At 43.6% G+C, this 26,883-nt stretch overlaps 1 protein-coding gene and 1 pseudogene across 22 annotated transcripts in view; one reads left to right on the top strand and one right to left on the bottom strand.

Annotated features, from left to right (window-relative positions):
* Positions 1-26,883, top strand: part of RAD51AP1 (RAD51 associated protein 1) — a 77,962-nt gene that overhangs the window by 47,964 nt on the left and 3,115 nt on the right. For 10 of the 22 annotated variants that reach the window (XM_054526702.1, XM_054526695.1, XM_054526696.1 and 7 more), the window contains 11 exons: positions 5,140-5,220; positions 6,511-6,621; positions 7,346-7,484; positions 9,187-9,350; positions 12,337-12,473; positions 12,778-12,918; positions 15,258-15,396; positions 15,932-16,013; positions 21,101-21,273; positions 23,511-23,571; positions 26,339-26,468. In XM_054526702.1, coding sequence (XP_054382677.1) covers positions 5,140-5,220; positions 6,511-6,621; positions 7,346-7,484; positions 9,187-9,350; positions 12,337-12,473; positions 12,778-12,918; positions 15,258-15,396; positions 15,932-16,013; positions 21,101-21,273; positions 23,511-23,571; positions 26,339-26,468 — 1,358 coding nt within the window. Of the gene's footprint in view, positions 1-5,139; positions 5,221-6,324; positions 6,401-6,510; positions 6,622-6,907; positions 7,485-9,172; positions 9,351-12,336; positions 12,474-12,777; positions 12,919-13,520; positions 13,662-15,257; positions 15,397-15,931; positions 16,014-21,100; positions 21,274-23,510; positions 23,572-26,338; positions 26,469-26,883 lie in introns of those variants that run through there. The other 12 variants (XM_054526703.1, XM_054526704.1, XM_054526705.1 and 9 more) reach the window with 7 other exon arrangements.
* Positions 18,357-19,649, bottom strand: LOC129049031 (coiled-coil domain-containing protein 181-like; annotated as a pseudogene).

Here is a 26,883-nt window from a genome sequence, read left to right on the forward strand (position 1 = left end):
GTGTCAGGGAAGATGACACTCAGTGAAATTCTACTCCCTCCTGAGACGTGCAGCAAATCCACGGTTGGCTCTGGAGCTGGTCCCAGCTCACTTTGCGTTCTTGTAATTATGGCAGGGACACTGACAGGCAGCGTGGGTTCTGTAGGACCCGCTGATGACCCAGCCAGTGGGACTGGTCTTGAAGTTCCAGGGCTGGCACATTGTGGAAAGCCTAATGTTTGTTGCCATGGAATTTCCTGGGGGAAGATGAGAAAAATTTGTAAAAAGTTAGAAAGGATACATAAACATCAATGACACAAAGAAAAACAAAAGTTCAGAGGTGGGAGAGACTAGTTCCAAAGGAGGGGATTATATTAGAATGTGGCTCCCAAATCTGCCTGCACAGAACTCACTTGGGGAAGCTTAAAATACAGGTTTCTGGGCTCTACTGCTAGGGAGCCTGGACCGTGTGATCTGTGCTTGGCACACTGCTTGGTAGGCACGTAGATATGTTCAGTAAACACGTTAAGAATGAATGCATCTCCAAGGTCCATTGCAACTCAGTGATTCTGTGCATCCTTCTGGCTTGGGGAAGCAGAAGGGAGCTCTTGCTGGAAGAACCTTTGAGGCAAGAAGAGCAGGATCACAGGACTGAGTAAGGGGAAGGAACAGTTTGGCATCTTTGTAGCTATTTTGCATAAATGCCAGGTGCAGAGTAGGGGGCGGGGTGCGTAAGCTGGGTTCAACTTTCCCCCTTCCTTTTCTAATCAGCTTTTTTTTTTTTTTTTGAGATGGAGTCTTGCTCTGTTGCCCAGGCTGGAGTACAGTGGTGCGATCTCGGCTCACTGCAAGCTCTGCCTCCCAGGTTCACGCCATTCTCCTGCCTCAGCCTCCTGAGTAGCTGGGACTACAGGCGCCCACCACCACACCCAGCTTATTTTTTGTGGTTTTAGTAGAGACGGGATTTCACTGTGTTGGCCAGGATGGTCTCGATCTCCTGACCTCGTGATCCACCCGCCTCGGCCTCCCAAAGTGTTGGGATTACAGGCGTGAGCCACCGCGCCTGGCCTCTAATCAGCTTTTAAGCTGAACTCAGTTTCTATTGGAGAAGGGTGAGCTAGCTGAAACATAAGGATGGAGTTTGCTGTTTTTCTTCTGAGAAAACAAAAGGTGTGAGAACCCAAATGCTTAGCTAGCTCAAAACACAGACTCACAAGAGGGCAGAGGAGGGGCCCTGGGTCAGGACTTGAGACTGGAGCACCCCTCACCTGACATTGGCCTGCCTGTGGCATGTCACCGCAGTGTTCAGATCCTGTGGGTTTATCTCCTAGTGATGGCAAGCACAGCCGGAGACCCCAGGGAATCCCAAGACTCCAGCATGGGCCTATGTGTGAGAGAATCTTAATGGCCTCAGCCTACTTGTGAGCCCAGCATCTCCTGTCCCTTCTCTTGATTCCCACCATTGCTGTTTCTATAGACTGAGGCTCTCCCAGCGTAGTTTCCTTGATGCCTCCTTCTAGAGCCCATTCCACTCTCTCGAGGGTCTCATGGAGAGAGTGCTGCTGCATTTATCATTGCCTTCTCCTCCCTTGCATTGCATGGAACCATTTATAGTTATCTGCTATAATATCTTTTGCTTTTAAACAATGGTATACTATGCAGCCATAGAAAATGATGAGTTCATGTCCTTTGTAGGGACGTGGATGAAGCTGGAAACCATCATTCTCAGCAAACTATCACAAGGACAAAAAACCAAACACTGCATGTTCTCACTCACAGGTGGGAATTGAACAATGAGAACATATGGACACAGGAAGGGGAACATCACACACCGGGGACTGTTGTGGGGTGGGGGGAGGGGGGAGGGATAGCATTAGGAGATATACCTAATGTAAATGATGAGTTAATGGGTACAGCACACCAACATGGCAAATGTATACATATGTAACAAACCTGCACGTTGTGCACATGTACCCTAAAACTTAAAGTATAATAATAATTTTAAAAAATGGTATTTTTAATGATAAAAGCAGTACATATTCATACAAAAAGTGTGGAAGATAAAGAAACTTCACAGTTTAGTTCTGGCTGTTTAGAAGGCTTCTGAGAGCTGTGATGGTCACAAAAAGGGGAACTGAAAAGAACTTCAGCTGGGGGCATGATGGTTCATGCCTGTAATCCCAACACTGGGAGGCCAAGGCAGGAGGATTGCTTGAGCTCAGGAGTTCGAGACCAGCCTGGGCAAATAGCAAGATCCTGTCTCTACCAAAAATAAAAATAAAAATAAGAATTAGCTGGGCTTGGTGGCATGCACCTGTAGTCCCAGCTACTTGGGAGGCTGAGGTGGGAGGATTGCTTGAGGCCAGGAGGTTGAGGCTGCAGCCTGGGTGACAGGGCAAGACACCATCTCTAGAAACAAGAAAACGGCATTGGCTTTCGCTGATGCCCTTTCTTCTGATCTGTCCCCTCCAGAGGCTTCACCCAGCCATTCTCCAGTGCCCAGGTCTTGGACTGCACAGGAAGCACCCCCATGCTCTGGACCCCTGTGAATAAAATCTTTTGTTACATAGGAGATTCTAGATGTAGATACAGAGCTCAGGACTATTAAGGAGATTCCTGTTTTATTGGCTTAGAAATAACAATGTCATGAAAGCTCACTTTCTTCAAGAAAAATCCTGTCTTGCAGCTGTGAATATGGGAGAGCACACCCGCTTCCTCTTGCCTCCGAGTGATCCCTTGGTCGAATTAAGTGTTGTTATGGGGCATTGTGTGCCTCTTGAGGAAGCTGCTGAAAGACAGCCAACAATCAGCAAGTTCATAAACTTGTGTGACCTATGGGTATTTGAGAATGGAGTACAAGTGTGCAGAGATGTAGAAGCCACCAGTCCTCAGGGTCACTTGGTCACCTGGGGCTGCTAAACTCCTGGGCTGCGTACACACACACACACACACACACACACACACACACACACACCTTTGCTCTGTCAGCTAAGCTCTGAGTCCGTGGTTTTCCTGTTCATGGGAAATGAGCAAAGATCGCTCTCTCCATTTTGCAAATAAGGAAAATGAACTCTGGCAGACAACTTTAGCATGTGCAAAGCACTTTACACATATTAACTCCCTTAATCCTCACAATGTTTTGAGGTTGGTACTAATATTATCCCCACATTACACGAGGATAGGCTAATAACTTGCCCAGGTTCAAACAATTAGTAGTGGAACCGGGAATCAAAATGAAAGAGTGTGATTTTAGAGTCCATACCCATGAGCATTATTTTATCACATTGCTGCTAATGGGGTCTTTCTGAAATACTGCTTTGCACATGCAACCCCCAGCTATACAAATTGTTAGTGGTTCACTGTTGCCCACGGGATAAAGACCAAGCGTCTTAGTCTTTCAGTGCTTTCCATGCCCCATGGTCAACCCCCTGCTCCTGCTTACCCAGCATGAGCAGGGAAGAGCCCTGGAGTGTGCCTGGATGGTGTTGTTTCACTGAGCAAGCATGCTCTCTACCCGTCCTCTCAGTTTAAGCCCAGACCAAGCCTCACCCATTCAGAAGAGCACCCCCTTTACCACCATCCTCCTGGGCTGATTGCATTCACAGTGATCTTTTCCTTCTTTGTTGATACTCACTGTTCATGCCCTTTGTTTCGTATTTAGTTTGGGCTGTATTCTGTTAATGTACCTTTCATTTATCTGTCCAGTCTCCCTACCGCATCCTCAATGTCAGCCTGTTATTGACGATGCTAATGAATATTCATCCCCACAAACCTACTTGATGAGAAATTGAGACTCTGAGATTTGCAATTGCAATATTTGCTCAGATATCATTTTCCATTCAATAGTGGAATCCTAAATATAGCACACTAGCGAATTAACGTGGTCTGAGACCATGCCCCATGTTCTATGCAACCCTCTCTCCCTCAGACTACCTCCCTATTCCAGGAGGTCAAGATTGACTGTCCCAAATAGTCCTCATCATTACTGTGCTGTGCAGGACTTAGCTGTGCTGGATGATATTAAGTGTTGTACCCAGTTGTTATTTCAATGTGGCCAAATGTTTACAGAAGTGGGTCTGATACCAGCTGTGTGTCAGCTTTGGATAAACATCCTTCAACTCCATAGGGGAGGTCTGGAAGAAGGAGAACCCCTGGTTTGGCTTCAAAGACCAGAACTTCGATTCAAGCTGTAGCCTGTTGTTTGCTAGACTTCAGTCATTTGAGTGCCAGCTTCACAGTTTTTGCCACGCCTACGCCTACATGGTCCTCACACTGTGTTTTATTTTATTATTGTTTTTTGTAGAGACAAAATCTCTATCTGTTGCTCAGGCTGGAGTGCAGTGGCACGATCATAGCTCACTATAACCTGGAAATCTTGGCCTCAAGTGATTGTCCCACCTCAGCCTCTCAAAGCACTGGGATTACAGCTGTGAGACACCATGCCTGGCCTTACTTTTTTTTTAATTTAAAGTTTAATCTCATCCTAAATAATAACAACCACAACGTTACAAGTTCAATGTGCTCATTACAGTTTTTCAAATGGATATTACAGTAAATCCATCCCCATTAGATAACTCTTTATCTGCGTACTGTACACATTACGCCCCCTTCCTCTGCGGGGTGCTTGCCACCTTCTGGGACACACTGCTCTAGTATTTTGGTCTTCTCCTCCTCACCCTTTCTAGGTGTGAAGTCTCTTCTGATCAGGGCACTGGTGTCCAGGCTGGGTGCCTGTGTTCCACTGGGTGGGTTCCACTATGCCACCTTCAGAGCCACGCTCAGGGTGAAAAGACTTCCAGGCAAGGCAATGGCCATTTTCTTTTCTAAAGAGCAAGAGCAGCTCAGCTGTTACTCCTTACCGTAACCAGGGTCTCTGGTTAAGATTTCGTTGGAAGAAAAGGCCATATTGATTTTTTTAAAGCATGAACACCATAGGCCAAACCCATCCAGGATGAACACTTTGGGAAATATCATTTGTTTGGATAATCATCCATTCATACATTCATTGAGTACTTATTGGAGCCTCTCTTGGCTCTTCCTAGCTTGGGGGTCAGGAGAGCTGGCCTCAAGCATAGTTTGTTTATTGTAATGTAACAAAAATATGCAGTGTGGGATGAAGCCATGCCAAGCACTGTTCCTATTTTCTTCCACTTGATCCAGGTTGGAAGTAAACCTTCGGTTCAAGTCCAGAAGCCACCTTCCAATATCAAGAACTCCAGAATGACCCAAGTCTTTCATAAGGTAGGGAGTGATGGTCAGCTCCTTTTCTCTAGGAGAGAATGAGGAGAGGTGGGTGGCCAGGATAGCTTTGAACAGGCAGTTTTGGCCAGTTTATCATAACATGTATCATAACATGATGACAACACTCTATCCACATCACCATGCCCCATCTCCACATGATTTTTTAAAATGTTTTTATTTTAATTTTTGTGGGTATATAGTAGGTGCATATATTTATGGGCTACATGAGATGTTTTGATATAGATATGCAATGTGTAATAATCACATCATGGAAAATGGGGTATTTGTCCCCTCAAGCATTTATTCTTTGTGTTACATACAATAAGATACAATTAAATTACTATTGATCATAGTCACCCTGTTGTGCTGGCAAACACGAGGTCTTATTCAGTGTATGTTTTTGTACCCATTAACCATCCCCACCTCTCCTCTGACCACTACCCTTCCCAGCCTCTGATAACCATCCTTTTAATCTCTATCTCCCTTAATTCAATTGTTTGGATTTTTTAGATCCCACAAATAAGTGAGAACATGTGATATTTCTTTTTCTGTGCCTGGCTTATTTCACTTAACATAATGATCTCTAGTTCTATCCATATTGTTGCAAATGACAGGTTCTCATTCTTTTTTATGACTGAATAGTATTCCATTGTGTTTAAGTATCACACTTTCTTTATTCATTCATCTGTTGATGGACACTTAGGTTGTTTCCAAATTTTAGCTATTGTGACCTCTCTCCTGATTAATCAGTCAATCAATCCGTGCAGGAAGGCAGGGATCCAAGTGAGTAGGTCAAGCCAATAATGTAGTCATAGAGGAAACAGAAGCTTATGTTGCACTGAGGAAGATTTGTGTGATGTAACAGGAAGAACTTCCCTGCCTTAGGGTGGGAAGATATTGGAGTAATAATAATAATGGCCAGCACTTACAGAATACTCTCTATATATTGACTCATTTACCTCACAAAAGCCTTATAAGGTAGGCCCCATTTTTGTTCCCGTGGTAGTGATGAAATAATTGAGATTCTGAGAAAGAGTCAGTGTGAGCTGTTGAAAGCCTGCAGGTAGTAAGTAGTAGAGCAGGGACTCAAACCCAGAGCCCATGTGTTTGTTGACTCTGCTGCTCTGGAATCTGCATTTCTTGCCAAGAACTTTAAGAATAGGTTTATGTCCAGATTGGGGTTAGGCTCATTCTTGTTGGGGAATTGGGAAGGGAGGCTGGAAGAAATGACCCCTGGAGACGTTTTCTTGCCTGAGGCTTTTGTAACGTATGCAATTTCTCTTTCTACAGAACACCAGTGTTACTTCACTCCCCTTTGTGGACACCAAGAGGAAGAAGAATATGGTAAGCTTCCCACACATTAGTAAGAAAGTCCTGCTGAAGTCATCCCTGCTGTATCAGGTGAGTGCAGATGGACTGGACCCTGAGAAGGCAGGTGAAAGACCTGGTTTTAGTCCAAAGCCAGTTTTAGAAAAGCCCAGGATGGTGGGGAAAAGCATAGTAGCCGCTGAAGAGTTGAGTTCTAGTCCTGTTCTCATTCTTTATAATGACTGTAAGCTTGAGCAAATAAGTCCTTGACCTTTTCTTAGCTACAAAATGGGCCCTCTCTAGAGCTGTCAAGAGGATTCATTGAGGAAAGGAAAAACGAAGTGCTGGTGCATAAAAGGTGGAACCATACAAAATATTAGTTTCCTCCCATGTCCTCCTACTTCTTTTGTTTAGGGACCAAATGAGATAATATGTGGGAAAGTGCCAACTGAAAGAGGTGTCACCCACACATAAGTCTGTGTGCTCCTGGGCAAGTCACTTTGTCTAGTTGAGAATTCACCTTCTTAAGAGTAGCAGTGAAAAACTGTTCCCATCTCTTCCCATAGTGAGATGTTGCTGGGGTTGTCAGTAGCATACTGTAAGGTACAGGGGTCTCCCCAGGAATAGTGTGAGTCAGACAGATGCTTCCTTTGGGAGAGAGGTAGGGAGAACCTACTGTCTCTTAATCACTGTTTTCTCCCTGGAGAGATAGGTAAAGAGCCTGGCTGAAGGTGGGTGTCTTTGGTTAAATAAATGGTTTATGGTCCCCAGGAGAGTCCTAAGTAGTTATTTATTGCAAACCTCTTTTCCTGGACAGGAGAATCAAGCTCACAATCAGATGCCGGCCTCAGAGCTCAAGGCTTCAGAAATACCTTTCCACCCTAGCATTAAAACCCAGGATCCCAAGGCAGAGGAGAAGTCACCAAAGAAGCACAAGGTGCCTCTGACAGCCGCAGGTATGCCTTTGGGGCAGTAGCAGGGTGGGGAGGTGGTTATGGAAGGTCAGGGTGTTAAGAGCTAAGCTGCGCCGGAGTGAGCTAAGCTGCCAGGTGTCAGAGTAGTCAATGAAGGCAGCCAGCCAAGAGGAAAGTAGAAGTTAAGCGTTGAACCTCTGACTGTGGTAGTATAAGCAAGAGGCTGAATAGGAGGCTGAATTTCCCCCATGGAGTGGCTCTGGGCAAGGGCGGGATGTACCAATGCAGACAGAAGGAAGTGTCTCATTTGCCTAAGGAGCCCAGACACAAGGCTCCTGTCATTTTATGGACCCAGGGGCCAGGGGGAAGGCAGAGAGAGTGGAAGAGCTAGGATTGGAAAGGTACTGAATACTGAGAGCAGAGCACAGGGTGCTGAAGCTTGCTCCTTCTTCTTGATAAGGAGGTGTTGGAGAGGAGCCTCTGTAGGGGGATCTTGGTTAGAAATGCAGACATGTAGAAGAGCATGGCCAGCCAGGGGTCTCAGTCCTTGGCTGTAGCTTCCTCCGGAGACTGCAATGCATTGGCTGTGCACCAGCTCTGGTGCAGGGAGGGCAGCTTTGCCAGTGAGGCTTGCCAGGTGAAGCCTTTGTGGATTGCCTTGTGGTCAGGCCTGAAAGATTACACGTGGGTTTTTGGCCAGTAGCTAGACTTCTAATGGGGTTCAGAGGCTCATAACCTATTAGGATGCAAAGGAAGATAACCCAAATCCACCGAGCATCCACTATGTGCGTCATCATCAGATGCTTTACAGCTCTTCTGCCACAGCTTAGAAACTGAAATTGGTGCTTGTTGTTCTTAAACAACTCCGGGAACTATGCATGAAGAGGTAATTTCAGTCCTGAGCTAGTTCTGCCTTTACAGAGCTGCCATCTGCCCCCCTGCTATCTTATGCCTTGGCTCTGTCCTCTGGGCAAAGAATATGCCTTATTCAGCTTATACTTGACTGCCCTTCACTTATATGAAAACAGAAGTCTTGTCCCCTATAAGTCTTTTTTCTTTTTCCTTGCAGTTCCTTCTCTAATGCTTCAGCAGTTTGTCAAATAATATGGTACCCCCTGTCCTAATCCTAGTTTCTTTTCTCTGAGAATGCTCTAGTTCATCAGTTACTGTGAATTTTACCCCTGACCACGCAGCAGAGCGCCGATGTGATCTGGCCGGTGTAGAGAAGTCCTAACTCATAATCTCTCCTTGCAATCTGAGGTCCTTCCTGATTCAGCTGCAGATTTCAGCGTGAAGCCTCCTGGGCCTTTAATGTTGCCTTTATGTTACCTGTCTGGCCCTGCAGACATCACAGTTCTCAAAGCCTCTCAAGACAGACTAATTATAGCTTAATTTCACATTAACTTGGGCAACTTGCCACCTAAACTATATACTAGTGTTGACACTAATCTTACTCCTGGAATTTTTACCCACGCTGCTCTAACCCCCAGGTGTTTGGGGACTGAGCTCTCCCTTTCCCCGTCCTTGTGTTCTTTTCTTGATTTGTTGAAATAAATACAAGACCTTGACATTTATCCTTGTCATACTTCCATCTTGTGAGATGCCAGATGCAGGGTCCTCAGTGAGCCACCCAGCTGGGGAACAGGCTGAGGGCTCGTGACCTGGAAGGGATGCCATTGTCTGCATCCTGGGAAAATCCCATGCTGCCTCAACTTAACTCACAATTGTAGTGTTTTTCACGCAGAGGCCCTAAAGCTTTTTAAGAACCAGCTGTCTCTATACGAGCAAAGTGAAATCCTGGGCTACGCGGAGCTGTGGTTCCTGGGGCTTGAAGCCAAGAAGCTCGACATGGCTCCTGAGAAATTGAGCAAGACGAGTTTTGATGATGAGCATGGCTCCTATCTGAAGGTGATGGCGGTGGGGGCCATGGGAACCTGCAGGGGCCCGGGGACAAGAGGTAGTCTAGAAAGGAAAAAAGCAGGGGTATTTTGTAGTATTTGGGGCTGATATGTTGAAGACTAGATGTCCTGAAGTATTCTGGTAGTGCCAAACCAAAGAAATACCATGTTTGAAAATGGGGAAACATGCAATTTAGTATGCGAAATACTCTACTAATGGAAGACAGATTTTCCCCCAAGCGTACTTGGGGTAGCCGGTTTGCATCCTGGGTGAGCTCCCACAGGCTCCTTCCCTGCATAGCCCACTGGAAAAGGCCAGACTGAAATAAGGAGCAGTTTTCCCAATATTCCCTTTTTTGTCTCTTCAATACAAGCCCATACATGGACTCTTTTCTATTTTATAGTAGATGTCACTTCCTCCACAGACAAAAAAGCTTTTGTCATGTAGACCCTGGTGCATAGAGCTTAATTTCATTCTGTTTTTTTAAAAAATGATCCCAACAGCTCCTCTTCCTCCTCCTCTTCTGACTGTAGCCCTTGGCTTCCCCAGGACAGTGCCTCTTCCCAGCCTTAAGGTGAAAGCTGAGCAGTGATTCCCAGGGCTGAGCATGTTGGGATGTGTGCTGCTTAGTCCACTAGGCTGTGGACTGTCAGGAATTTCCTCTTCTGAACATTTCATCGCAACTTGGATTTAAGAGACAAGATGAGTCTGATGGATCATAGAAGAGGCAGATTTTATTAACAGCATTTAGGGCCGTGTTTGTCTAGCATTACTATGAACACAAACCACTTGGAGGATCTTGTTAAAATACAAGTTCTTATCCAGCAGGTCTGGGACTGGGGCCTGAGCTTCCAGGTGATGCCTGTGCTGCTGATCCTTGGACCACACTTTGAGAAGCAAGGATTTCGTTTCTGTCACACAGCTGCCTTCTAGAGCCCGTTTTCAATATTTTCGGCCAAGCATCCCTTTGGGAGCCTGATAAAAGCTATAGGTCCTCATCTCAGAAAGGACAACCTGCGCATACATAAAATTATAGGGGGTTAGTGGACCCTTGGTTAGGAATCTCCAATATAAATATGTATATATATTTTTTGAGATGGAGTTGCCCAGGCTGGAGTGCAGTGGTGTGATCACGGCTCACTGCAACCTCCACCTCCTGGGTTCAGGCGATTCTCTTGCTTCAGGCTCCAGAGTAGCAGGGATTACAGGCGCCCGCCACCATGCCTGGCTGATTTTTGTGTTTTCAGTAGAGGCAGGGTTTCACCGTGTTGGCCAGGCTGGCCTCAAACTCCTGACCTCAGGCGATCCGTCAGTCTTGGCCTCCCAAAGGGCTGGGATTACAGGTGTGAGCCACTGTGCCCGGCTGGGAATCTCCAGTATAAATCTTAACTCTGATTCAGCTAGACCTCCGCAACCCCTCCCTCCCTGCTCCCTCCTCTGCTCCACCCGACCTGAGTCTAGGGTCTCTGGGGAATTCCCTAAGGGTGTCAGTACTACTTTTAAGTTAATTCATTGGAACTCAGTTCTTCAGTCTCAAATCTTAGAAAAGGCTTTTTTTTTTTTTTTTTTTTGGTGGGGGCATTGTGGGGAAGAAAGGGACAATGTGTGTTCTCTGTAAGCTCAGAATCACCATCCTTATTGCATTCCAGTACACACACAAATACATACTGCACACAGCCAAATTCCCAAGCAAGCAACGTAGCTGCATTCTCACTTTATTTTGTCAACAAATGTTAATTGTTGAATGCCTATGTTTTGATAATCTATCACAAACTTGGGCATCTATTAGACTCTGGAAATATAAAGGAAGCTATCACAAATGAATACAAAATGGTTCTTCCTTTTAAGTAACCATAATCAATGTCAAAGTTGACATGCGAACGAACAATTATGACACAAAGTGGTAGTATGCAGAAGGCAAGCACAGATGCTAAGAAAACACATATGTAATTTTATAGCAACATGTGTGTGGATCCTGTCCCTGTCCTTTTCCCATACATTCTCATGACAGACCCTTACAAGTAGACTAACCTACATCCATACATCAGGAAAGTTGTACGTGTTCAAATTCAGTCTTGATTCCTCCTATATGAACAGACACCTGGCGCACATTCTCAAACACATCCCGAGGACTTGTACACAAACAGTCCTTCACCTCTTCCAAACTCATGAGTGTAACACTAGACATTAGAGACCCACAGAGCTTGAGGACCTTCGAGATAATCTTATCCAGCATCTTCAGTTTACAGACAACAGCACTGCAGCTCAGAATGGATAAATTGCTTGTCTAAAGCTGAAGTCTTTTTAATAGAAAATTTCTTGTGGTTTTGGTTAACCCCCTGCTCCCTAGTTTCCAGCATAGGGAGAGACATGGGTGATTCTGGCTCTTGAAGTATTTCTCTTCACCAAGAAAGGTCCAAGTTCTGTACCGCTAACTCCAGGATAGGATTAAATCCCAGTAAGTCCAAAGGAGAAACAAATTTGGCCAGGAAGAGGCAGAGGAGACCTAATGCCTTCTCTAATTGATAGAGACACATCAGGGGTCAGAAATAAAACTTTCCCAAACCAGAGATGCTGCTTAACTTCAAGAATCATAAAATGTCCAAATAAAAGGGACTTTCAGGGCCACTTTGTCCAACCCTCTTACTTTATAGGTCCTAAAACCTGCAGAAAACGAGAGGACTAGAACTAGAACTACAATACTGGCACTAGATCCCAAGTTTCCTAAGACCATCCAGTGTTCTTTGTGCTGCTTGACATGGATCAAGCCTGTGGGACTTTCCTTGGCACCACATGGGTGGCCAAAGAATCCAGGCAACAAGCTCCCCATTGCAGTCGCAATGAGATGAGGGCGAGAGTTGCACAAGTGCCCAGTGTAGTTAGAGCATTCCTCCAGGACTGAGCCATAATCTGGGGATGGGAATGCCGGGGCCATGTGCCAGGAAGGCCTGGGAGCCCATGGCTTTGCTCTTCACCTCCGGTCTGGCTTCCACAGGTCCTGCATGATCACATTGCCTACCGCTATGAAGTTCTGGAGATGATCGGGAAGGGGTCCTTTGGACAGGTGGCCAAGTGCTTGGATCACAAAAACAATGAGCTGGTGGCCCTGAAAATCATCAGGAACAAGAAGAGGTGTGGCTTGGGGGATGACACAGGCCACAGAGGAGGGACTGCGTGACTCTGGCCCCTGCAGAAGGCCAGCCCTTCCTGACTGTGCCTCTCCCTCCAATCTTCCCTTTTGTTTTCCCTTTTCTGTTTCTACCCATCTTATTCCATGAGGGGGCAAAGAGGAGGTGAGAGTGTGGTGTTTTTAGTGCTTCCTGCCACTAGACAGTCTTGTTGGGGTCACGGGGAGGGACTGACCGCTGCAGCGGGACCTGACACTGATGTTTCTGTCCCCATTTCCCACCCTGCCTGCCACTCCCAATCACCTCAGATTTCACCAGCAGGCCCTGATGGAGCTGAAGATCCTGGAAGCTCTCAGAAAGAAGGACAAAGACAACACCTACAATGTGGTGCATATGAAGGACTTTTTCTACTTTCGCAATCACTTCTGCATCACCTTTGAGCTCCTGGGGTCAGCTGCCTTTTCTTCTTAACTCATTTTCTCTGGAAAAGTTACCTAAGTGATAGTGTTTGAGGTCAGAACACTAGATTTCTCTGGATGTGAATATTTAGTAACTAGAATGGACATGACAGTCACTCAGTTATCCAGAATGCCCAGGAGCAAGGAGGCTGGGATGAAAGCAGGCCATCTTGGTATGCCTGTCACCTGCCAGCATACCTGTGATGTACTTCCCTGGTGCTGGGTACTAAGCCAGGTGACATGACCAAAACAAGGTCTCTTTCCTCAAGAGCTAAACTGAAATAGTCAAAAAGGACATTTCTTTGTTTGCGATCATTTTCCCCACTCATTGGCTTTCTGGCCTGATTGTGCAGAGGCTGAATCCCAAAGGAACAGGAAGCTGGCTGCTCAGAGTGGGAAAAGGGTTTTGATTTTGAGTAAATAAGGATAACAGCAGATATTTTTGGTAAGAGAGCAGAGCCTGACTTAAATAGATTGGCATGGCCTGGCTGAATATTGGAGCTGACAAGGCATGCTAATTGCAAGGGCATGCTAATTTGATTATTTTTCTCTCTGGGAAGACCATCTGATGCAATTTATATAAAACTAGAAATCCAGAATGCATTTAGCAAAGGAGAATAATCAGGGGAGAGCTCTCAGAGTGTTACTGGATTCAGCAAGCTGGTAGCTCAGTGCTCCCATGACACCATTGCTGATGGTGAAATTCTAGGAACCAGCTACATTTGAATTAACAGGTAAGGTGACACTCTCCTCACCATTTCTGGTTATTACAAAGCATGGTCGAGTCTCTGATATGCAGAGGTAAATTATCTTCTCTGTGGCCAAATGGACAGCTCGGTCTGCCTTTCTTGGCCATGAATCACAGTGCACAGTTAGGATGTCATTGTGCTTAAAAGAGCTCTGGGAGGTCAGAGGGCCAGGGGTGTACAGGGGGAATCCAAAGCCCAGAGAGATGAGGGAGTTGCCCAGGTGACTAGTCAGGATGGGGCCAGAGCCAAGACTCACATCTCCATTGCAGCCCTTAAGAATGAATGGCGGCCAGGCGTGGTGGCTCGTGCCTGTAATCCCAGCACTTTGGGAGGCCAAGGTGAGTGGGTCACTTGAGGTCAGGAGTTCAAGACCAGCCTGGCCAACATGGTGAAACCCCATCTCTACTAATAACACAACTGTGCTAAAAACCCCATCTCTACTAAAAACCCCATCTCTACTAAAAATAGCTGAGCGTGGTGGTGCCTGCCTGTAATCCAGCTACTCAAGAGGCTGAGGCAGGAGAATCGCTTAAACGTGGGAAGCAGAGGTTGCAGTGAGCTGAGATTGTGCCACTGCACTCCAGCCTGGGCAACAGAGCAAGACTCTGTCTCAAACAAACAAACAAACAAAAAAAGAATGAATGGCTCTGACGGTATGGTGACTCACACCTGTAATCTCAGCATTTTGGGAGGCCAAGTTGGGAGGTCACTTGAGTCGAAAAGTTTGAGACCAGCCTGGACAACATAGCAAGACCCCATCTCTAAAAAAACATTAAGAATGAGTGGCTTGCTAAATACTACCAAAGCTAGACGATCTTAGAAATGGAAGATGAGGAGGAACCAGTAGAAGTTTGCTGCAGAGCCATTTTGGGGTCATGTTCTTTCCCTTCTCTCCCCATCTCACAGCTTGCACAGAGGTTGCAACTGGCAGCTCACAAATAAATGTTTCTTTTTCAAATGCATTGTATTAATATTAGTTTCTAACATTCATAAGTCTGTAGACGTCATATAATATAGTAGACTTCTGCCACCCTAGAGAATTTAAGATTCTCTGGCAAGAGCGAGCTTTCATTTCTCAAGGGAACAGTTAGGTGGGACCAAACAGCCACACTTTGGGTGGAGCAGGGGCTCCCTTTGGCCTCAGCCCCCATCTGCCCACTCTCTTGTTCCTTACTTGTCAGGAACCTCATGTCCTTAGACAGCCCTTACTAGGCCTGGGCAGGAGTGGCTGCTTGTTTGAGTGACTGGTGGGCTTCCTGGGTCCCTCCCAAGGGCCTGAGGAACTATGACTATTTCAGAAGTTTGGGACAACCTCTTAACCCACCTGCATAACAAAGTGCTTCAGTGGCCTTGTCACATAAGAAATGAGGGGACATCTTAGAGTCTGACACAGTTTCACCCTGGGCCCACCATGATTCAGTGGGAAAGCTGAGTCTATAAGGGCATGAAAGCCCTGCCTCCTGGTCTGAGGCTTGCCTGCTACTAGACAGAAACCAGGTGATACAAGATTGTTTGCAGGTTCAAACTCAGCCTTATATATTTCTTTACACCCATATGCATCACTTTCCCCCTCTTCTCCAGAATCAACTTGTATGAGTTGATGAAGAATAACAACTTTCAAGGCTTCAGTCTGTCGATAGTTCGGCGCTTCACTCTCTCTGTTTTGAAGTGCTTGCAAATGCTTTCTGTAGAGAAAATCATCCACTGCGATCTCAAGCCCGTGAGTACCACCTCCGTCCTGCCATGGAAACACTCTGGAAATACCCATTCTATTCCCTAGGCTGCATAAGAATCACAAACTCCAATCGAATCATTGCCTTTGACTTTTTTTTTTTTTTTTGGTGCTCTACTGTCATAGCAGTATGTCAAGGGAGGGCATTTAATGGGAATGTTGAACAAATTCAGTCAATGGCATTTCTAAGGCCATGCAAGCAAGGCCTAGAACCAGGTGCCAAAGAAGATAAAAGCAAAGTCATAATCTTCAGGAGTTGCAGAATCAATAGGGGGAAAGTGACAAAATATATGCAAAGGAAACTCTGAAAAGCAGTGACTATGAGGTCCAAATGAGAAACGCCGACCACAAGTCCAGTGGAAAGTCAGAGGGGAGGATGATGGGATTTTGGAGAGGATGTGGGAGGAGGCCCATGGAGGTGGTCCTATTTGAACTGGGCCCTGAAGGATGAGGAGCATTTAGGTAAGCAGAGGGCCCAGGGCAGCATTACTGTAGCTTGACCTATGTCTTTTCTTCTCTCCAGGAAAATATAGTGCTATACCAAAAGGGCCAAGTCTCTGTTAAAGTCATTGACTTTGGATCAAGCTGTTATGAACACCAGAAAGGTGGGTCCCATGTCAGTCCCATCATCTGAGTTTTCCTGTTGCAATTTCTCTCCCTTCACATACAAGGTCATCCGGCTTCTAGGCTGCGCTCAGCTAGCACCACTACCAGTATGATTTTGAACAAGGTGCTTCGCTTCTCTGAGCCCAAGTTGCCTCATCTATAATTTGAGAAAGTTGTATCCAAATACTATAAGGGTGCTTTCAAGCTCTCATATTCTGTAGATATGGAATTATCCTAGAACAGTGAGCCCCAAAACTAACTAAATGTGTATCTGAATTGCTTTGGGGCTCTGAAAAATTGTAGTTTGTTCCTAATCCAAATTTCTGGGAAGTAGCTAGGAGTCTGCACTTCAGAAACCACAGTCATTCTGAAGTTTGGAATTCACTGCCCCAGATCCTCTAGGTTTTATACTTTTTCAAGCTAGGATCCAAAAAAGTAGCTCTGGAGTACATTTTCACAGCATTTACTGAACTTTATTTAATATTGTGTTCTTTTGGCTTCTATCAGGTTCACTATAGAGAATATGTACCATTCTATAGACATTTATGATCTGTTTTGTGTCAGTCACTGTCCTGGGTACCAGGAACAATTAGTGAACATTCCCTGTCCTCAGGTTGCTTACTATCTAATGTAAGAGACAGAAAGATAAAATAATATGGTGAATACAATGATTAGAGATATACACAGGCTGTGTTAAAGATACACAACACAGGGACTTTGGGACCAGCTTTTAAGGTGGCAAGAGCTGTCAGAGAAAGCTTCCTGAGGCTGAAGAAAGGACTACTAGATGGTTGTTTCCAAATATTTGGCGTATCAATTTTTTTTTCAGGGAAACACATTTACAAGTTTATTAATAAAGAATATAATAAAAGACACAGATGAAGAGATACACAAGGCAAAGTATTGGGAAGGGGTGTGAAGCTTCCATGCCCTCTTGGGGGCACGCCACCCTCCCAACACCACATTTCCCATACCCTGGAAGCTCTCTGAATCCTGCAGCTTGGGGATTTTTATGAAGGCATCATCACATAGTCATTGAAGTTATTAACTCAGTCTCTAGCCCCTTCCCCCTTCCTAGAAGAAAGGAGTTAGAACTGAAAGTTCCTAGCTTCTAATCATGGCTTAGTCTTTTTGGCAACCAGCCCCTATTCAGGAGCCCATCAAGAGTCATCTCATTAGAACAAAGAGAGTCCTATCACCTAAGAAGTTCCAAAAGATTAGGAGCTCTGTGTCAGAAGCCAGGATAAAAAGTCAATTATTAGAACAAGAGATACATGTAGAACCCCTATCACTCAAGAAATTAAAAAGGTTTTAGGAGCTCTGTGCCAAAAGCTAGGGGTAGAGTCCTATATCTATTTCTTATTATGTCTCACACATGCTCATATACAAGCATGTATATTATTAGTTTGAAGAAAAAAATAAGTCGATGCACCACATACAGTGTTAGCCATTCACTCTCACACATTGTTGGAGGAGCTATAAATTCATATTATCTTTTGGGAGGATACTTTTGCATCTTTAACCAAACATTTCACTCTAAACCTTCAAAAATTATAAATTCCCCTCTGAAGAACCTCTCCTACAGATTACAGATGTTCCCATAGAATGTACATCTTCACTACTGCACTGTTAACTAGCACAACATTGGAACCAACCTAAACATCTACAAATGAAGAAGGGTTTAATAAATTAACGCTGTAATACCACGCAGCTATTTGAAAAGAGAGATTTAAATGTAATGGCCTAGACAGATGTCCATGATGAAGTAAGTGAAAAAACTGAATAATGAAACTTTTGACATGTAAATATATAAATATAAATAAGATATAAAAGGATTTGCACCACACTGTTAAAAGTGGTTATCACTGGAGATGAGCCTGGAAGAGCTTAGGGTTGAGTTTTCAACTTTTAGTTTACATATATATCTTTTTTTTAGTAAGGATATGGATGATTTTCAAAATTTTCTCTTGGATTTTCAATTTTTAAAATTTTTTAAAATTAAATAATTTGGTGTCTTTAATTTGCTAAAGATTTGCATAAGATTTCTGTATGTCTAGTCTTAAGTGAGACCAGTCTGTAGGGTTTGTGTGTGTTTGTGTATGTATCTTTGCCCTGTTTGAATACCAAAGTTACATGTTGAAAAAATGAATTGATCGTTTTCTATTTTCTGTTCCTTCAAAGTCTGAACAAAATAGGAATCATTTTATTTTCACAAGGCCTCTTAGAACCTAATTGGAAAGTCATCTGCATGTTGCATCTTTTGCAAGGGTAGTTCTTGAACCACTTTTCTACTTCTTTCATAAGCTGATATCCAGACTCCCTTTTGTAATGAAGTTCAGCTTTCATATCTGTATGAACTTATTTTTCAGAAAAGTTTTACTTATTCTGCTGTTCATGTCTTCAATCTGCTTTGCTTGTTGAATTCTCCTCATTTCTAAGACCTGCTCTCTTTTCTTTTGCAACCATGCTTTAAATACTATGTCATTCTCCCTCTTTTTTTCTTTGTCTTCTTCTATTTTCTGTTGCTCTTCCTCTCTTTTCAGCTTTTCTCTCTTTTGTTCTCGTTTTTGTAGTTCTTTCTGTCGAGGGGAAAGACAGTATGTTGAGGTCACTGATGAGATACGTGCAGACTGTCCTGATTAGATTTCCCATTCCCTTTACTTCGATCTGAGCTGGCAGCAGAGCTTGGACAAGTCTTGCTGTTGAGTGGTGGGATATAAGCCAACTTGTAAGTGGAGGGATATAAGCCAATGGCTCTCCTGTTGATGAGTGAGTGGCAGCATCAATCTTTGCTGCAGAATCTTCTTTCTTGATACCACTGACACAGGAGTTGGAATATCTGGGTAACAACTGCTGAGGGTCATTTTCTGTACTATTTGCATTATTAATGGGAGGCAAATACCCCTGACTCTTCAATGTCTTGTAAATTCAGAAGTTCAAATTTTCCATCTCTCTCTACCAGTATTGTCCTATCCTTGTTTATTTCATAGCTTCCATTAGTAGGTGACAGGAGCACACTTTCTTGTCCCAAATCATTGGAAATACATCACTGTGACAGTTTCCCAAATATATTTCTTTCATTTTCAAAATAACTTTTGTAAGTATTAATGTCTTTTAGTGGAGGAACTTTCAGATCAACTAATTTGCCGTTGAGCTTAAGTTTTCACTCCCTTTTACCATTCATGGGTTCTTGATTCTGTAGAAGCTTGTTAGCTTGCACAATTTTCTCTGTAATATCCCCTTAATTCCTCATCCTCTTCCTCCTCCAAGTCTTTCTGGCTTTCTAGTTTGGACTCGTGGAAAGAGTTTTCACTATCTGAATCTGATATGGGATCCAAAGGTTGAATACTCGGTACCGAAATGAAGTCATTTCTTCTTGGTGAGACCTCATCCTGCAAAGATTTGTCAGGATCAGAAAGCTGTTTGGTGTGTTCTATTACTGTTTCATTCTCTTTTAAGTCTTGGTTAATATTCTCTTCCTTCTCACAAGCCATCTCTATTATGCTGGCATCACTTTTTTCATTTTCATTAGTTAACCACTCCAGGTCCTTTTCAGAGTCATCTTCGTATTCTTCACTTTCTTTTGAATCAGTATCTTTATTTTCATTCATTTTCCTCTCTCCCACCATTAATATTTCCGCTCCGCATCATCCTTCCCTTCTCTCCCTCTGTTTCCCTCCTGGCTGTGTAAAATGTGGCGGCTGGGGTGACAGAGATGGCCAGGGGAGTTCTCCTCTCCTCCTCTTTCTAAGCTCTTCACATTGAGGCAAGGGAGACCCTGGCACCTGCCTCCGCAGCAGCCAGGACCACACTGCCATGGCAACCGCATGCCTCTGTGTCCTCCATCCGGGCCTCTCTCTGGCAGATCAATTTTTGAGGACGTAAGACCTTTATGTCTTTTATGTATGAATCCTATAAGAAATTCCAGCTAGAAAGTAATGCTTCCCACAAAGCACTTGTTTTCCCTTCGCAGATGTTGAAAGCTGTGTAACTTATCAGTTTTCATTTATCGTGGCTGCCAAGGTGCTCGGAACTGAATTTGTAATTATTTTATTCTTGGTTTCTAGCAGTCATTTCCCCCTTTGCATATTTTCTGACTTCTTTTTTATCTTTATTTTAACTGTGAGGCAGTATCTAATATTGATACTAGAATTGGACTGCCTACTCTCAAATCCCAGCTCTGTCACTTATAGCTGAGTAACCTTGACATTTTAACCTCTGTATGCCTCAGTTTTCTCTTCTTTAAATTGGAGGCAATAATACTACTTGCTTCACAGAATTAATGTAAGGGTTGAAAGGGCTTATCTATAAAAGTACTTGGAATCGTGCCTGGCACATACTAAACATAATGTAAATACCATTAAATCCATGTTCTGAAATACTCTGTGCATATGTACTTTGCAAAGTACTACAAATACATTTGGGAAGCAGGCAGGATATAAACATTACTTTTATTAAATCTCTATTTTGTTTTAAATCACAGAATTATGTTCTGACAATAACCAATTTAAACAACAGAAAAGTGGTTACAAAATCCCTGCCCCTCCCCAAGTAACCAGAAACCCCAGTTACGTGGAAATAACTACCGTGTTCCATTTCTTCGACTTCAGTCTATTCATCCTCATCTGTTGAGATTTTTCTTTCACAATAAGTGCACATGCTATATTGAATATAGACTTTGCATGCTCCCTTTCTAACTTGATATGCCTCTTCCCTTGCCAAGTCACAAGACTCAGAAGCTGTCTACCCCAAATTAATCTGACAGTTTGAAAACTTAGTCTTATATTTGTCTTATGTTTTGTTTGTTTGTTATAAACTTGGCTGACTTAAATTCACTTTCCTACAACAATGCCTACGTTGGAGTTTGTTATCAATAAAGCAGGGACAATAACACCTCCTTTATAATCAGATTGCTGTGCGGATTTGATGCTGTGATGGTGTAATGAGAGTTGTTAAGTGCTGGCCAGCTGGACTTCCCTTTCACTGCCAGCGGAGGCGCAATCTAAAGGAGAAGGTGTCCTGGGGGAGAGTGTTGTGGAGAGTAAGAAGTTTTCCCCACGAGTTTTCTCTTACTTTGCCTCCGCAGTATACACGTACATCCAAAGCCGGTTCTACCGATCCCCAGAAGTGATCCTGGGCCACCCCTACGACATGGCCATTGACATGTGGAGCCTGGGGTGCATCATGGCAGAGTTGTACACGGGCTACCCCCTGTTTCCTGGGGAGAATGAGGTGGAGCAGCTGGCCTGCATCATGGAGGTACGGGGAGGGCTGGCGGTCCGCTCCCACGGAGACCATGGGCTTGGCCCTCAGACACTGGGCTGCATCAGACTCGCCCAGGACCATGGCCTGCATACTTTGTTGTTGTTGTTGTTGAGTGTTCCCTAAAAGTAGTTTTGAAATTGTGTACTCCCTTGTACTTGTCAAGTCGACATCTAACGTTTTTATCATAAATTTAAATAGTTGCAGAGGATGTCATTTCCATCATATTGTAAATAGTGACATTTTAAAATAAAACTGTTACACTGCTCTTTCAAAAATATCCAAAAGAATGCAAAATCAGACTGACATGACACCCATTAAAATCTATCTGAAAGTATGTGAACAGGTTCTTAAGAGTTGTGCAATTATTTTACTTTGTTCTTTTTCCTTTTTGTTTCTACTCTTTTTTTCTACTTCCTCCATGGAATTTTATTCTAATTTAATATACATTTATGTTTAGAAACTTCTATCATCATTATAGCTTTAAAAATTTCCTGATACCGTAAGCTTCATGTGTAAAAATTTCTTTCTGGTAAGTTACCATTAAAATATATCTGGTGTGCAAATTTTGATAATTATTGAAAATAAAATGTGAAATCTTATTGGGCATACAGCTCTTAGAAAAATGAATAGAGCTGGGTTTTTTTTTTTTTTTTTCAAATTAATGCCTGTATCCATAGGTGAATAATGCTTCTTGCTAGAATGCCCAGGCTCGGGATCAATGCGATTCCAATTGCTTGGTGGTGTAGATGTGAACCCAGTGAGGAAGCCTGTTCTATTTAATGTCATCTAATTCAGTGACTCCTTTTGAGTTCTGTGTAAGAATCAAATGGTGATCTGTCATCTAAAATTTTGTTTACCAACCTGTCAGCTGACAACCCGCTTAAAATGTTGAAAACAAAGAATTGGAAATTTTTTTACTTCAAAACATGTGTATTGTTCAGGCATTAGTCATTCGTTACGGGAAATGACAGTTTTCTGGGAAAACTATCTCCTAATAGCAAGGCTTTACCAAGACTCATTATATGATTATTAATTATATCAATTATGCTTTCACTTGAAAGCCATCTTGTTATGGAAATAAATTAGACAAAATAGAAAAATCACCTTAAAAATTTAAAATTTTACATTTTAGGATTTTCCCAGTGAACAAATATATTTTGTGTGCAAACACTAAGCTAGCTGGCAGGCTGGCTATCTATCTATCTATCTATCTATCTATCTATCTATCTATCTAATCTATCTATCTATCTTTGCCAAATTTCTATTTTCCAGATTGTCTCAAAGTTACAGAGAAACGCACATAGCCTTGAGAATGACTAAACATAGATAATTTCATTTCATGATTGAAACTAATAATAAAATATTAAAATAACTTAGGTAAAAATAGCTGTGGTGGAATGAACACTGGCCTGCGAGTCATTAAACCTGGGGTCTTAGTCCTGGCTCTGTCTTTTTGACTAGTCATTTCCTGGCTCTGGACTATAAAGTGAGGGGAGCAGAGAAGATGGCTTCTAAGGTTGATAATGAGTGATTTTATAAAGCATCCCCAGACCATTCCTGCTTCCAATACCAAAGAGAACGGGGCCTATGTTTCAACTTTCCTACAGCCCCAGAACTGACTCAGCTTCCTCTTGACCTCAGTGTCAAGGGGTCTGAGGAACAGAAGAGCAGGATAATGGATGGATTATGGGTGGGAACCGAGCAGCAAGGGTAGGTGACCCACACTGTAATTTCCTTATCTCTGTGTGCCCCTCTAAGTTGCAGTAGGAAAAGATGAACAAGTAGGTGGTACACTTTTCTTTTCAAGAAGGTATTTTGTCTTATAATTGTCTGATGCTCATCCGGTGATTTTCATCTTTTCTTCTCCCTTTCCAGTACTCCATGGTGGGATATATCATTCTTTAATTCCGACATGGCAGCCTGTATACTAGTTTATTTGCTTTGACAATGACATCTGGCTGCTATCAAGGGTGGTGGCCCACCCCTAGTTGGTGCTGATGTTTGTGTAGAATAACATGGCCAGTGTCGATTTTTAGGATATGAAACCAGCCCTGGATTAGGAGTTAAAAGGCCCAGGCTCTGGGTTTGCTCTGCTACTGACCTGATGTTATTACTTAATGCTTTGAATCCTTATCTGTAGAAGGCAAAGCTTGGCCAAAGTACGCTCCACCCCTCAGCCTTTGAATCTGTGATCCCACAAAGAATGAACCAATTGAATTATCTTTATTAAGGTGCTGGGTCTGCCACCAGCTGGCTTCATTCAGATGGCCTCCAGGAGACAGACATTCTTTGGTAAGTCCTAGTGTGTCTAATGAGGTGTCACAGGCCTTGAAGACACCTGCCATACCTTAAGGCTCATTTCATTCTTTTCCCCTGGCCACATACCAAAGGGCTGTGATTAAGAGCGTCTTTCAGAGAAGTAAAAAAGATAATGAGCAGGGGAATCAGATAGCATGATGGAGATGGGATGGGGGAGTCACAATGGGAATGGGGTCTTGACAGTAAAAATGTTCAGGAGGAGGAGAATAGCCAGGTCTCTGCTCAGAAGAGCTATCAGCAAATATTGCACCCTCAAAATATTGTAACTGCATCCTCTCCTGGAAGTTCTCCCCACTGTCCCAAGCAACTTGCCCTCTCACACTATGCACTGTGCAGGGAAATCAAAGAGCAGAAGCTTCATTTCAAGAATAGTGGAAAATTCCATTGCGCATTATTGTTTCCCCTGCTAAAATTCTTCTTATCCTCCAGACCTTACTGTGCCAGGTTCATTGCCAATGGTTAAGCAAGGACTTAGTTTTGCTTTAATGTGTTGCGGCTGGTAGTTGTGTATGTGTCATCTGTCTGATTGTTGGGAGTAAACTTTGTCCACAGTCCAGGCTGCCCCTCTCCTCATAATTCCCAGAATTCTGGATTTTTATGATCTTCTACCTTTCTTAAATAAAGTGGTCCTATACAAGATGGAAGGATGGGTCGACAAGGTATCAACTGAGGCAGGGCTTTCAACGCACATGCACCAAAAAGACGCAGCAAGTCTCATACCTAAAATCCCTTTAAAGAACCACAGGAAGCTAAGAGTCCCAGATAGAAACAGCCAGAGTGGCCTGAAGGTCAGCAAAGTGGAGCAAAGCCAAACAGGAGGAAAAGGGAACTCCACAGACAGGGACTCCCTGCTACCTGGAGTGACATTTCTGACCAGCCATTGTTGTCGGGTCTGTTCATGGGCTCCCTCTGACTACACAATCCCAGACATTCCTGGCCCTCCCACCTCTGATTTTCAACTGCAAGCAGCTTCTGAGTGTGTATGCAAATCACACAATTTCTGTTCACAACTTGTCCCATCAGTAGGAAGGTCCAAGACACTCTCACGGGGAGATCCTTTAGGATAAAAGGGTTTGGGTCATGCTGGTCAGTATGAACTGATTCAGCCATGTGGGGGTTATAATTTGTCTATTTCTGTACCATTTGGTAAAAAGCCACAGCCCTAAGCCCTGCTACAACTTCAAGCTCCCTGGCCCTCTCCTAGGGCTCCTTAAACTCTCCATGATCCAAAAACCTAAAAGCGGAAGGCCAAGCAAGCAGAGGTGCTCTACGATCCTACTCCAGTGCCAGGGCTGTCTTCCATTCTGATTAGTCGGTTCCATGCCATTCATTCCAAGGTTAATTCTTTTAAACATCATCTTGTAATCATGGCTGGAGCTTTGGAGACCTTGCCTCTCAGCAGGGCAGTATCCTGGTTGCCATAGCGTGGTGCCCACCCATTAACCGAGCAATCTGGCGGTAGGCAGAGAATCTGGCTGGCTCCCCAGTATAATTTACACGTGGAGCATGGGAACTGGTCTTTGAATCCCAAATATACTTTTTCTACCCACAACTTAATAATTCAGTCTTTTGGATTAGGCAGAGTCATTGTGGGAAGACATAACTCTGAACTCATGAGGTAGCATCTAGGTGGGGACTAGCAGGAAGGGAACACAGAGCATCTTCATAGGAACGTACTAAAGACATAGGCACGTCTACTTCATAGAGTTCCTTATTTTTACCATCAGCACTAGGCTTTAGGATAGTGACGGGATTTTGGCAGCAACATCCGTGTCTTCGCTTCCTGCGAAAGAAGGAATGTTGCTGAGAACTGCATCTTCGTCCGTGTTTTCCAAACTCTATCTAAACATAAGAATCATTTGGGGACTTGGCAAAAAAGCTAATTCCTATGATTCTCTTCTATAAGCTATGCTATGGGAAGATTGAGATAGGACCCAGGATTCGACATTTTTAATGACAGCTCTTTGTGATTCTTATGACAAAATAAGTTTGGGAAACACTGTTGTCCACTTCAGTTCTTGACTGTTCCTTTCCCAGGTTTGGGCTGCCAACTCCTCCTCTGCCCCTGGCGATTCCTAGTTAATACCCCTAATTAGCAGCAAAATGGTGTTGCCTCAAGGCTGGTAAGATATTATACTTAGGTGGCCCAGGTGGCTCAGGTAGTAAGAAGGGGATGGAGGGAATGATTGATGTAGGCTAGAGTGAGAAAAAACAATTACGTGATCATGACTTTAGGAGCTTTGTTATTTATAAGACTGTGAGTTTGATTCTTCTTTGGTCATTGGTAAAAAGGACAACGTAGGATGAAGTGGGAGGGCTAAGGCCATGATCCAAAAGGAAATGGATATTTGTACAATTTCACAGGACCTTGTCACTTAAGATTTACTTTACCATTTTTATTATTATCATTAGCATTATTATTTTTTCTTGGTTAGTGTTAAACCATTTAAATTATTTGTTTGATTTGGAGAGGAGGTAGTGGGAAGGAAGTTCAGAACATACTGAATAGTAGGAAAAAAATCAATTTTTAAAGTAAATTGTATTCCTTGGGTAATCTACACATGGTTATTTCAAACTGAGACTGTGTGTGTGTGTGTGTGTGTGTTTACTGGGGTGTAGCATGAGGCGAGTGTGTAAGACAGACAGCAAAAGAGCTACAGAGGCCACTCTAAGCAGCAGCATGATGTGACCACTAAATATTTACACCTGAAACTAAGTACAGAATGTTGTATCTCTACAGATTCCAAAGGTTTTCCTAAAAATATAACCAACAACAGGGGGAACAAAAGATACCCAGATTCCAAGGACCTCACGATGGTGCTGAAAACCTATGACAGCAGCTTCCTGGACTTTCTCAGAAGGTGTTTGGTGTGAGTTTGTTGGGATATCTCTGTTTCTGGGTTTCCTCTTAAATGCTATACTTTGACACACGTTTGCTGGTGAAAGTCTAAGGCTGGGAGATACTTATAAAAGTAACAAGAAATGCTAACAATAGAGCCTTAAAGTCTACAAATTGCTTCCACATGTGTTGTCTCATCAGACATCTCTCCCTACTGTGTGGTTGTCAGGGCAGATGATTTGCTCTGTTTTGCATGTATGGAGGTTGGGGTTCAAAGAGATTAAGTGACCTGCCCTGGAATACGCAGTGTGTGGTAGAGTTTGTCATCTTCTTGGCCTCAAACTGCCTGGCAGTGAGACTGTAGGCCAGTCCTAAACGTCTTCTGCTCTGTGAGCTGAAGCCAACCCCCTAAGTGCTTGTTGTAATGATTTGTATACACATCCAGT

The sequence above is a fragment of the Pongo abelii genome, chromosome 10 (assembly GCF_028885655.2).
Source record: "Pongo abelii isolate AG06213 chromosome 10, NHGRI_mPonAbe1-v2.0_pri, whole genome shotgun sequence".
In the NCBI taxonomy this organism is placed as follows: Eukaryota; Metazoa; Chordata; class Mammalia; order Primates; family Hominidae; genus Pongo; species Pongo abelii.